This window comes from Dasypus novemcinctus, chromosome 13, assembly GCF_030445035.2.
Source record: "Dasypus novemcinctus isolate mDasNov1 chromosome 13, mDasNov1.1.hap2, whole genome shotgun sequence".
NCBI lineage: Eukaryota > Metazoa > Chordata > Mammalia > Cingulata > Dasypodidae > Dasypus > Dasypus novemcinctus.
The window spans coordinates 64,263,842-64,276,915 of NC_080685.1; the positions used below are offsets into that span (position 1 = coordinate 64,263,842).

A 13,074-nucleotide genomic window follows, 5' to 3' on the forward strand; every position below is an offset into this window, starting at 1 on the left:
ATTATACTAGATAATTATGATAGAAATAGTTAGTTTAAAAGTAAGCTTTTAGGGCTTGCTGTTTTCTGCTTCTCTTGTGGCCTATTTAAATTTAGCCCATGGTATATCATTTATAGTGTTCGGTGTATGAAAGAAATGGCAAACTTTTTAATGTCCTAAGCTCTTCAGCCTGGGAAAGTACAAAAAAATCTAAATAATTTTGTAATTATCCAGATATATGGAGGATCATTAAAACTGAATGTGTCTTTGTCTTTCCTGAAGTCAGGACTAAAATTAATAATCTTAAGGTTTATTTATTTATTTTTAAAGATTTATTTATTTATTTCTCTCCCCCCCCCCCCCCCCGGTTGTCTGTTCTCTGTGTCTATTTGCTGCGTCTTCTTTGTCCGCTTCTGTTGTTGTCAGTGGCACGGGAATCTGTGTTTCTTTTTGTTGAGTCATCTTATTGTGTCAGCTCTCCGTGTGTGGGGTGCCATTCCTGGGCAGGCTGCACTTTCTTTCGCGCTGGGTGGCTCTCCTTACGGGGCGTACTCCTTGCGCATGGGGCTCCCTTACATGGGGACACCCCTGTGCAGCAAGGCACTCCTTGCACGCATCAGCACTGCGCATGGGCCAGCTCCACACGGGTCAAGGAGGCCTGGGGTTTGAACCTCGGACCTACCATGTGGTAGATGGATGCCCTAACCACTGGGCCAAGTCCGCTGCCTAATCATAAATTTTAGGTCGATCTATAGGGGATTGCTGGAGGGGTGTTACCGTCTCCTTTTTTAGAGATGTTAAGAGTAGGATTGACATCCATTTTTCTTGGATAGTTTAGGTGCAGTCCTAAAATGCAGAGGATTGGACTAAATGACCTCTTAAGATTGCTTCAGTTCTGATTCTATGAAAGATATATTCCGTAAATGATGGTGGGAGTATGGGGGTGGGGATGGGGGACCTTCCTTAATGAGATCTTCTCTATGTAATTTGATGCTGTGTTCTAGAACCTAGTCAATTTTGCATTTGGTTCATCTTCAAATACTAATATCTCTACACAAACACATACACATATATTCAAATATATTTCTGGTGGGTATAGGGAATGCAGTTGCTAAAATATACCCTAGTACTTTTTTCTCAAATCATATTTAAAAATATATAGTTTCTTAGGGAGAAAGTATCATGAAAAATAGTTCAAACAGTTCTTTGGGGCTTAGAATTGACAAGAGTTGTTGGATCACATCAGACCCACTTAAAATACTAGGATTAATAGTAAAACTATGTACTCATCTGAAATTCTTCTTTTACCTGTGTGGCTGTAAATGCACACTGCCAGTTTAATTCTTATTGCAAAGATGGTTCCTGTTTTTGATTATATATGATATTTCTATCTTCTTTTATAGAGGCTGCTATTCCAAAAAGCTTTCAACTCTCAACAGTTAGTTCATGTCACTGTCATTAACCTGTTCCAACTTCATCACCTTCGTGACTTTAGCAATGAAACGGAGCAGCATAGTTATAGCCAAGATGAGCAGTTGTGTTGGACACAGTTGCTGGCCCTCTTTAGTGAGTATTAAATCATTTAACTTTGATCTGTGCCATTTTCTTTGAAAAGCATAATCTTAGCTATTTTCATCATTGTAACAAAGCCCAGTAACATAAAAAAGTGTCTAGTGTTTATTTGTTTGTTTATATATTTTAATAAACTTTATTTTTAAAGGGGTGACAGAAAAGTTTACATCAAAAGTGTAAGGGATTCCCATGTATCCCCATCCCCCTCTCCCATCTTTCCCTGTTAATAACAAATTACAGTAGTGTCAAACATTTGTTACAATTGATGGATAAATAATGAAGCATTGCTACTAACCAAGGTCTGTACATCTTGGTTACTTGGTTACTAAGGTACAAGGTCTTATACATTGTGGTTTACACTAAATTCCAATGCCCTAAAAATGTCCTATGTTCTACCTATTCTCCCCCCTTCCTTCAGAACCTTTGGTAACCATTATTTTTATAACAGTGTTACATGTTCTACCATTACTACTATACTAATAAGTTTACTTTGTCCATGGTTGCATTCCCTCCTTACGTTTGTTCATTCTTTTCAACCTTGAAGATTTTGGGATGGTGATGCCTTCTCTGCCAATTATTATAATTTTGTTAGTTGTCCTGGGTGAGTCCAATGATCTGGATAGTTGGTATTGGCCACAACTCTTCTGAGATTGAGGGCTCAACTGGCATATGAACAGACTGAAGATTTAAATCTCTGAGACTTACATTTAATGGGTATAGTGCTAATTATAGGCTCAAATAAAAGGAGTGGAAAAACTATGTGTAGGGAAATTATAAATGAGTCTAACTCTGTTACATGGGGAAATAGATTGTCATATATTTTAAGGTAAGGCCCACTGACAGGATTCTGATTTCAGGGGATTGAGTTCCTTGCTTAAGGTATCCAGATGGCTCTAGAGCCCGCAGGAGCACCCCTCTTTGAAGTTTTGTTCACAGTGGCAGTTAGTGAGATCTGCCTGAGATGTGCATAAGTGTAACCTCCCATAAAACTTTATTTGATGTTACCACTTTTTGGTCAAGATCTGTATTTCTTAATATTGAATCAGGAGGCCTAAACCCCAACTGAGTTCTATCCTTTTGTCGCAGCACCCCCACCTGTATCTGTAACATTTTTAGCATGGAAAAGAAAGTGCCTTTTTAAGAAAGAAGGTATAAGATTTTTAAGTGTTATGTGGGTTACAGTATAAGGATCATAGTGATATTTTAATTTGAACAGTTTCAAATATCTGTTTTCTGAATATCTTTTTTCTTGAAGTGTCTTTTCTTGGCATCCTGTGCAAGTGTCCTTTCCAGAACGAGTCTCAGGAGGAGTCTGACAATGCCTATCCCCTTCCTGCTGTCAAAGTCTCCATGGACTGGCTGAGACTCAGACCTAGGGTCTTTCAGGAGGCAGTGGTGGATGAAAAACAGTAGTAAGTGTTTTAGAATTTCATGTTAGCTTATGTGCTTTGTTTGGTATTCAAAGATATATAAAAACTGCCTTCTGAAATGTAACATTTAAACAATGGAAGACTGTATTTTCTCCCTTCTCTCTGGAAGTTGAACCGAAGACCTTTGTATGCTTTTCATTTACTTTCTTGAATTCTTCATAAGAGGCACAAGTCTTAAGGATTTGTGGCTCCTTTTGCCCTCCTCCTATTCCCATTTGCCATCCTGGGAAAAAGGCGTTTTTCATAGTTCAAAATAAAATTGAAATAAAACCAGTTTTTTTCTTATCCATTCACAGTATGCCCCCAATTTTAATTTCTTCTATTATTTTTCTACATAAGCTGTTTGCTGTTGCTTTGCAGTAACACCCAGTTTGAATTACTTTGTTTGTTCTGAGCATAGATTGGAAGTTATTTTGGTTCTTACTATTTCCTGTGTAATCTCAACTCAGAGTAATCCTGACAGTTCTTAAGAACTATTGATTTTATGATGACAAATGAAAACTTTCAGTTTACCTTTGATTATAGGAATAAATTCTTGTGGGAGTCTTTGCAGTGAATAGGAAGTTCTTTCCCTGCATATTTTGATGATGGATTTAAGAACACTCATTATGAAACATCTCCTTTGTGACCAGCATCTACACATTGACCAAGGTCGCATCCTATCCATATTTAGGACCTGACGATCCTTCACCTTCCTAATTCTGTTTCTTTTTTTCCTTCAATCCTAGCTATAAGTTCCTTCATTTTTAACATTATCATGAACAGAGTTTAACAATACAGCGTAGCATTTTACATATCTCCTTATAATGTCAGTATAGGTATTAGTAATACAGATTTTCTGACATTGCTTTCTTGAACAAAATTTTCATTTCTTGGCTTGAGTCTATCTATGTTTTCTGCCTTTGTGCACTTTAATTCTCAGTCTTGTGTTGGCTCGATAAATTGTACCAGTAATGCTGTGAAAGAAGATTTATGTGTTCTACCACCTGCTTATAGAGAGTTCTTATCTTTATGGGCAGGGATTAATAGTTTGTCGTCCTGTTTATTTCTTTGCTTGTTCCTGTACATTGACCCTCTTGCCTATTCTCTGCATTTGCTTTTCTTACGGCAAAGAATATTCACCCAGAAGTAATAGCTTTATTTACAACATTTTTTTCTCCTCTCTCTTTCCGGTGTCTCACTCTTTCCTTCTCTCAGATTTGTCAAGATGTTTAGAATTATTCCCTTGCAGGTATTTCATTCTATCTTAAATTAAATTGCTATTCATTTTATAGACTAGTATGGAGTATTTCTTTAAAACTAGAAAATTTCCCTATGTGTCTGATACATTAGACTAATATTCTTCATTTCTGTTGTGTTTTTGGTTTTGTTTTTGTTTTTGTTTTTTTTTTTGTTTTTTTTTTTTTTTTGAGGTTCTGGGGCCATGGATTGAACCCAGGATCTCATGTGTAGGAAGCTGGGACTCAACCACTTAGTTACACCAGCTCCTTCAAGTTGGTTTCTTCATTTGTTGTTTGTTTTTGTTTGTAAGAGGTACTGGGCATCAAACCCGGGACCTTATGCATTGGAAGCCAGCATTCATCCACTTAAGCTACATCTGCTCTGCTTCATTTGTCTTTTAGTTAATACAAAAACAATCCTATATTTGTAAATTCAGAATTTCTTACTTCTGGGCCTTACCTTGTCAACTTATAGAACTTATTTTCCCCTGTGCCCTAAACTAATAAATATATGAAGTAGTGATATATTATTTCCTTTGTAGAAAGCAAGTTCAATTTAAATAACCCAAAGTAGCATAAAGTAATACATTGTCATCCATTCATGCTCTTTTTCTGTGGTCTCTTTCCTTTAGATCTCATATTTGTTGCATAAAAACATTGTGTCTATTGTGCTGGTCTAATATTCTTTTTTAGCCTTTTTTACCATCTCTTATGATTTGCTACATCTTCAAAGGTTTGTAGCAGACATTTATTGTTAATATTTATTTATATACCTATTAACATATTTTGTAAAGTAACGTATTCCCATATTTCAAAGTGTAAAACTGTCAAATAGTTGTCAACTTCCAGTTTTCCATGAGTTGATTATGTACATCCAATTTCTTTATCCTGGGCGCCTTGCCCCAGATGTAAAAAAAAATTTAAAAATTATGACACTTTTAACTAGCCTTGATTGGCATATATCCAAAGATCAGTTTAATATTACCTTAAGAAGATCATGATTAGATAGGTGAATCTGCTATAGGAAAAGCAAAGTATTCATTCCCAGGCCAAAATGAAACTATTTCAAGCTATCAGCATTGCTGCTTCTACCCACACCACTTTCCTCCCCTCCACCAGTAATTAAACATTCAAACCAATTGTATTCCCCTCCCTTTAAGAAAAGAAGATCTTGCCCAGTTATACATAGTACATCAGATTTATGGAGTTCTCTTACATTTGAAAGAGTAGTTTTTTATATTAACGTTTAGCTGAAAAGTGACATTCATGTAATGGAAATTTTAACATACCTCCCTCAGAAACCAAGGACTTTTAAGAATACAACTAAAATAATACAAGTTTGTCCTATTATTTCATATACAAACTTTCACAGAAATTGTGTATTAGGACACAGAGTTTGGCTGTAAAGATACTGTAACATTGTAGGCTTTTTTACATCATAAAGAAAAAGGCACTGTTGATCCCTTTAAGTAGAGAATGTGGTTTACTATATACTGTCACAGAGTAAAGAACTAACACTGGCCCAATACAACTGATAATATATGTGAAAGCTATCTGTACAAACAGAAAATGTTTATCTTCAGAGTTTTCTCAGTAAATAGGAGTTTTCAGTGTTTAAAGCTGAAAAATGGTTTTCGCTATTTGTTAAATTAGGAGCCTAGGAAGAATCTGCAATAGCTATCGTTATCTCTGTCATGGAAATTTGACCCTTCTCGTGTATGTCTTACCTAGATGAATTTGAAAATATGTTTTAGGAAATCATACCACCTTTAAAATGTTAAAGTAAGAGGAAAATACACCAAGTCCAGATCCAGTAGAAATAAATTTCATTGTTTATCAGTGTTCTGGTTTCTTTTGTATAAAAATAAAGTCTGAAATATCTACTTAATTTTGCAGCATTTGGCCTTGGCTAATTTCTCTTCTAAATAGTTTCCATCCCCATGAAGAGGATCTCTCAAGTACTAATGGTAAGGGCTACCCCTCCCTACCTTATGTTGTTGATATTGTTCTCCATCACTAATGTTAGGCTTAAAGCCAGGGAAAGGTTTTTGGTGTTAAGTGTTTGACTTAAAATTCATCTCTCAGCAGTGACTTTGAGCTCTGTACTCATTAAGTGGATTGAAAGAAAGAAAATACTCTTCCAATTCTTTTGGCAACTTATTCTCCTGTTTAGCTACAATTGAATAGGCATAAGGAGTCCAAAGAGTGAAATGTCTTTAAATTTTTTCCATATTCTTCCCTTCTTCCTAATTCTTACTATTAAGGGGGACTGGGGGCTAATGTGAACAGCATTACTCTGTCAAAGTAATACCTGCTCGTTTTAGAAAATGTGACACATAAAGTAAAAATGAACACAAATCACCTCTAGTTCTCCGATTCAGAGATAATTTGTACTATTCACATGATAGTATACCATCTTCAGGTCTTTTTCTTATGTGTACATATACACATCTCTATAGGATTGGTATCAGAGACAGCCTTGTAGCTGCTTTTTAAAATTTAACCTTATAATGTTAGCATTTTCCTTTCTTGTCCATCACTTAATCATTCCTTATTGCTTTCAAATTTTCCCCGTTATAAATAATGCTGCACTGAACAACCTGTAGCTTGACTCCTTTTTTATTATTTTCTTTCCACTAGATCAGTGTTCCTCAAGCATTAATTTGCAAGTGAATGACCTGGGATCTTATTAAAATGCAGTTCATGATCCAGGTTTGGGGTAGTATTCAAGATTTTGCATTTCTTACAAGTTCTCAGGTGATGTCAGTGTTGTTACTTAATACTTTGATTAATAAGGATACATATAATCTAAACAGTGAGATTATTGGACTTGAAGCTATGAATTTTTAAGACAGCTGATAAAAAAATCCTCCTCAGCACTGAGTAATAGGCAAGTATTGAGAATTTGTAGGACCCAAAGGTAGCATGCAGAGTTTTGACAGGTTGGTTATTTTATCAGGATTACTATAAAGACAAAGAGAGCTATGAACATACAGATAGTTTCTTTCTCTATAGAAGATAATCTTTTTTTTTTTTAATTTAGTGAGCTGTCTTCTGCTGGACAACAGTATTTTAATTAAAATGTTTACAAATCTTGATTTCCACCCTTCTAGCTACCCCACTTCCAGAGGAGTTTGAATTACAAGGATTCTTGGCTTTGAGACCTTCTTTCAGGTGGGTAGCAACTGAAGGAGGTTTATTATTGCTGGTGATTGCAGCATTAAAAGAACACGAATCAAGCTTTGGTTTAGCAGAACCTTTGATCTACTCCAGCTATCTCTTATTTTCTTAACAGCAACTGGTAGTAAAAGTTTGTCTGTTTTATGTGAAAATGGATTTGTATATGTCATGCCTTTTATTCCTGTGTAATACCAATACAGAGGGAAAGAAAATTGCTTCTCCCAAATATTTATTCACTGGATTCCACCTTTTGTAATTTTCTTGAAATTAGAGGGGAAACGTGTCAAAAATAGAAAAAATGTGAATCAGAAGCTATTACTTAACACTGTTCCATATAAATAATAATAATAAAACTTTTTGTAAATGCTGCATAAAGAAGTCATTGTGTGCTGCCTTCACACCAGACATCAAAGCTCCCACCTCAAATTTGCTTGAAAATTGAGCCAGGAACTTTTCAGGTATTTTGCATCTCTCATATCTGGAAAGAGTACTAAGCTCTCAATAATAGTTGATAAAGGACTCATTCTATTCCTCAGAACTGGTTTCAGTACAATTAGAGGTAATACTTAAACCTATTTAGAAAATGAACATAAACTTGAACATTACTCTTGTAAAAAATTTAATGATTTTAGAGTTGAGAGAAAAATGTTTTGCAGCCTTTAGAAATTTCTGTATTGTCTGTTCTCCTTAACCCATTATCTGCCTTGATCTGAACAAATGACTAATCTTTCAAAGAAAGACAGCTTTCTTAACTTCTATCCTCACTTTACTCTTTTTCCAGTCATCTGTCTTTTCCTCCCTGTTTCAGAAGAATTATGTTCTTCCTCCTTTTCAACCCTTCCATCTGTACTCTTGATCTCCAGCCCTGCCTATTTCCAGTATCTTTTTTTTTTATAAACAATTACTTCACTTTAATCTAGTAACATTCAAGTGTGCCCCATTCTTAAAAATAAGCAAACATTCAACAACACCATCTTTCTCTCAGTATTGCCCTATCTTTTCATCTTCAAATTACTTAAAAATAGTGTGGGCTAATCTTACTGACACTACTTCAACTCCCAGTTATTTCTCAGCCTACTACAACTTAAACTATCAGTGCCCTCCTAGTGAAAGGCAAAATCCGAGTCACTTCTTTATCATTTTCATCCTGTTTAAATCTTTCTTTAGTACTTAGTCCATTGATCTCCTTTCTTCATGAAACCCTCTTTTTCCTTTGCTGTCTGACACTACTCTGTTTCTCTCACCCGTAACAGTCTTTTCCACTCTTTCTTTGTACTGCATGCCTCTGAATGTTGGTGTTCACCAAGATTCTCTCCTTGCCATTTCCTGCCCTCATTCTGCATTCTCCCTAATGGTCAAGTATATTCACGTCTTGAGCTTTTTTCTCTTTGGCTGGTAAGCCCCAAATTTCCAGTTCTGATTTCTGAGTTGAGACTCATATTTCTAGCCATATGACCTCACACATTTTGAACTTTAACACGACCAAAATTGAACTTACATTTGCCTGTTTGGTCAGCAAAAAGCAAACGTCTTTCTGTAATTCTTATCGTGCTTGTAGTATTATCCACTTACATGACCAAACCAGAGATCTGAAAACTGTATTTCCCTTCATCTTTCTCGCCAAGTCTTGAAGGTCCTATATGAAAAATGCCTCTCAGAGCCATCTCCTCCCATGTACTTCCTCCTAGTTCAGGCTTTTACCACCTTTTACCTAGGGTGTAAAAAGGCTTTCTGATTAACCTCCTTACTTATAGCCTTTCTTTTCCTGTAGTCCCGTTTTTTAAAGTACAGAATTTATGATGTCCCATAACTAATGTAAAACTTTTGATTTACCCATCTCCAGTTGCTCTGGACTCTTCAGTTTGATGTTTATATCCTCTTGCTATCTTAGTTTCTCAGCCTTATTTTTCCCATTCTCAACCCCTCTTCCCTCAGTACTTACATGCACACAATACACTCATTATGTCCTAATCTTTAGTAACTTTGTAATTTTACTCCTCCAAATCTTCCTTCATTCTATGCCTAGAACATCTCATCTCCCCCTTCCCAACCTGATAAGCACTTAGCCATTTGAATCATAATTATTTGTCCCAAACACAGGGACTTACTATTTTTTAGCATTGTGTCCTCAATACCTAGCCTAATACTGCCTAGCAATTCTTATATGCTTTAAACAAAGAGAGAGAGTGTGTTTAATGAGGGAAAGTTCGAATTATTTTTTAGATCAATCCACCCTTCTAATGTCAATAAATTTTTGCTCTATGTACTTCATAATATTTACTTTTTTTTTTTTTTTGCTTTAGAATGGACCACCTTAAAGTGAATAAGTTGTTACTATGTATTAGAATAGGATAATAGGCCTCTCAGAGACTTAGCATTTGTCCCAGTCATTTCAAGCAGATGACTTAGATTTCAGAATGTCTTTATAAAACTTTATTCTAAAAATGGCAGAAGAATCTTTTCTACTAAAAGGTGTGGTTTGAGCTCCTCAATTATAAAATGATGTAAGTAAAAATACTGCATGAATGTACTGAATTTGTATGTTATGTTTTCTGCTTTGCTTTGTCATTTTTAAAATCATTTGGGAGTATAAATTCAAACAGAGGTAGTTGATTACATCAAGTAGCTAACTTTTATGTGAAATATCTGAAGCCAGTGCAGTTAATCGGATGTCCTTCGTACATATTTTTTGTTGTTGTTGCCTGGAAAATATCTCTAGCAGTTTAATTTTCTGTAATTTGTTTATGTCAATTTTAGGAACTTGGATTTTTCCAAAGGCCACCAGGGTATTACAGGAGACAAAGAGGGTCAGCAACAACGAATACGACAGCAACGCTTGATCTCTGTAGGTAAATGGATTGCTGATAATCAGCCAAGGTATGTCCAGACCCTTCTGGTCTCCTTTTAATTCTTCTTATTGTGCATACTCGCATTCCTACACACACGTCTATTTTAGGCTTTGGTAAAATGCTATTGATTATAAATTCCTAAGTCAGAATGTTAGTAGCAAAACAAATGCTTTATTGTCCACATTTTAATTGCATCATTAAATTATGGCCCTAGTGATCATAAATATACACTTTATTCTCATTTCTCCCCGTTACATTGCTATATAGAGGAATTGGGCTTATCTCTCATTTATCTTGAGCTTCTGCAATAATTTTTAAGCCTCTATATAAAGCTAACTAATTTGTATGCTTACAGTAACAGTGATATATATTGGCAGGAGTACATAGTTTAAGTCAGGCCGGACCACAATGGTGCTAATGGCTAGTTAAATACAAGGCTGCTGTGGTATAGTAGAACACAGGTTTTAGAGTCAGATCCGAGTTCTGTTTCTGCCACTCCCAGGTGTATGTTCTTGGGAATTCTCCAATAGATTATAAGCTTTTCAAAGACAGTAACTACTACTAACCCTTTTTTTCATTCTGGTTCCTATCATTACTGTAGGCATTTAAATGAACTTAACACTATTGAGCTAAAATTCCCACACCTACAAAATAGAAATTATATGTAACTACCTTTGTAGGACATGTCAAGGGCCTATTCCAGTGCTTTGAGCTTTAAACATGCTCAGTAAATGTAGCTATAATTATTTGAAAACATCTAAAGGGAAATGTGGCAATAACTACTTTTTGTTGCCTGACTCAACATTGTTAAATCCTGCTGTTTCTGTAACTTTTAGAGCTGGGAAAACATGGACTGTTGGATCCATGCGCAGTTCAGTTGTTACTATATTTTAGGTTTATGTTTTTCATATATGGATTTATTTTTACTTTTTTAGGCTGATTCAGTGTGAAAATGAGGTAGGCAAATTGTTATTTATCACAGAAATTCCAGAGTTAATACTGGAAGACCCCAGTGAAGCCAAAGAAAATCTCATTCTACAAGAAACATCTGTAATAGAGTCACTGTCTGCAGATGGGAGCTCAGGTTTGAAATCAGTGCTATCTACGGGCCGAAATCAAAGCAACAACTCTGACACAGGAGAGAAACCAGTGGTTACCTTCAAAGAGAACATTAAGCCACGAGAAGTGAACAGAGACCCAGGAAGAAGCTTTCCTCCCAAAGAGGTGAGAAGGGACTATAGCAAAGGAATAACTGTAACTAAGAATGATGGAAAGAAGGACAACAACAAGAGGAAAACTGAAACCAGGAAATGCACCTTAGAAAAGTTACAGGAAACAGGAAAGCAGAATGTGGCAGTGCAGGTAAGCTGTATTTGAACTATAAAGCAGGTAGAGGAAGGCTCACAAAAAAGGCAAGATTTTTTTATTTTGTTCCTAAAACCTTGAGAATTGCCTCTTCTGGAAGCCTCAGTTCATTCTTAGAGTACATAGTTAGGTTGTGTAATGAGCTATGATAGAAGCTTACTTCATCAACTCTTGGGAATTGTAATGTGAAAAAAAAAATCTCAACCAGTTTAACATGTTTGAAATGACCAGTTGCAGAGCCATCAGTTCCACAGAGGGTTGTATTTACTTTAGAAGATATAATTCCCATTTGTTAATGCTATGTTTGGGGTCTTTTATAGATCCAGTAGAACCAAGAGTATATTAAGCCTTTTAAAGTTTTTGTATTTTGGTTTTGCTTTTTTTATTTTCAGATTCACTCTGTAAAATACTAAAGTATATTCTTGGTAAAGGATTAGAGGTTCTTTTCCTTGCCACTTATACCTGTCCAAGCCAGTCATATTATATCACTTAAATCTTATCCTGGCTTATGGAAATTAGTAAAGTAAGAACACAGGTGTCTTTCTGGGAAAAGATAAGCACTGTTCAATTACTCATGGCTTTGTTTTTTCATACCTTTCCAGAGAGAGACAAATGATTTCATATAAAGAATAAAAGGTTTTTACTCTGCTCTGGTTTTATTTATACCATTAATGTCTAAATAAATACCTTATTTAGTAACCAAATGATCTGTTAAAATTTTGGCAAATATATTTGTTTTCAGTAGGCATAAGGAATCTTACATTGTTAAAGGCTGCTTAAAAATAAGTAGTCTCTTCAGTTATTTCTCAAATAGGATTTTCTGTGAATGGGAGAAATAAGACAATCTTAGTTCCACTTTAAGGTTAATAATAGGCAAAGAAACAAAAAAACATGGTGGAAATTGAGAAAAGACATGGAGCAGTAAAGGTGCTGGAGAAAGGAAAGGTAAAATGCAATCACCTAGAAAGCAAAAGTATCCTTATCTATTCTGAAGGGTGGTAGGATTGCAGTATGGAGAGTAGGTGCCTATCTTGTATGCTTGCAATTGCCCACATGAAATTAAACAGAGGACCAAAGATATCTCACCTTTGGGCAAATAGTCATCATTAATTTGCAATTCGTGTATGCTAATTAATGATTCAAGTATATAAAGGGCCTTGGCCCCATAATAGGCAGCATGAGATCATAGGCAAATTTTTAACCTTTGGCATCAAATTTCATTTGTAAAATAAGTGGTCTCTGAGATCCTTTCCATATTTAATATTTTTATGATTGTGTGAAAGCAATTATATTAGTAAAACTAAGCCCTTATGTCTTTTATTGGCACTTAATTGTTGACTTCCTTCTTTATTTTAGGTGATTTTAAATATCTTCAGCATATATTTGGCAGGGGGATGGTCATAATGAGGTATTTCTTTATTTGTTTTTTAGGAGGTACTGGGGATTGAACCCACTACCTCATACATGGGAAGAAGACAC

The 13,074-nt window shown here is 35.4% G+C and overlaps 1 protein-coding gene across 13 annotated transcripts in view; it reads left to right on the forward strand.

The window, feature by feature from the left end:
* The window catches only part of SMG7 (SMG7 nonsense mediated mRNA decay factor), a 109,760-nt gene that overhangs the window by 87,292 nt on the left and 9,394 nt on the right, over positions 1-13,074 (forward strand). For 8 of the 13 annotated variants that reach the window (XM_058274839.2, XM_058274835.2, XM_058274834.2 and 5 more), the window contains 6 exons: positions 1,383-1,545; positions 2,807-2,963; positions 6,098-6,168; positions 7,315-7,375; positions 10,139-10,258; positions 11,166-11,454. In XM_058274839.2, the coding sequence (XP_058130822.1) occupies positions 1,383-1,545; positions 2,807-2,963; positions 6,098-6,168; positions 7,315-7,375; positions 10,139-10,258; positions 11,166-11,454 (861 nt within the window). Of the gene's footprint in view, positions 1-1,382; positions 1,546-2,806; positions 2,964-6,097; positions 6,169-7,314; positions 7,376-10,138; positions 10,259-11,165; positions 11,593-13,074 lie in introns of all 13 variants that reach the window. The other 5 variants (XM_058274830.2, XM_071207596.1, XM_058274833.2 and 2 more) reach the window with 1 other exon arrangement.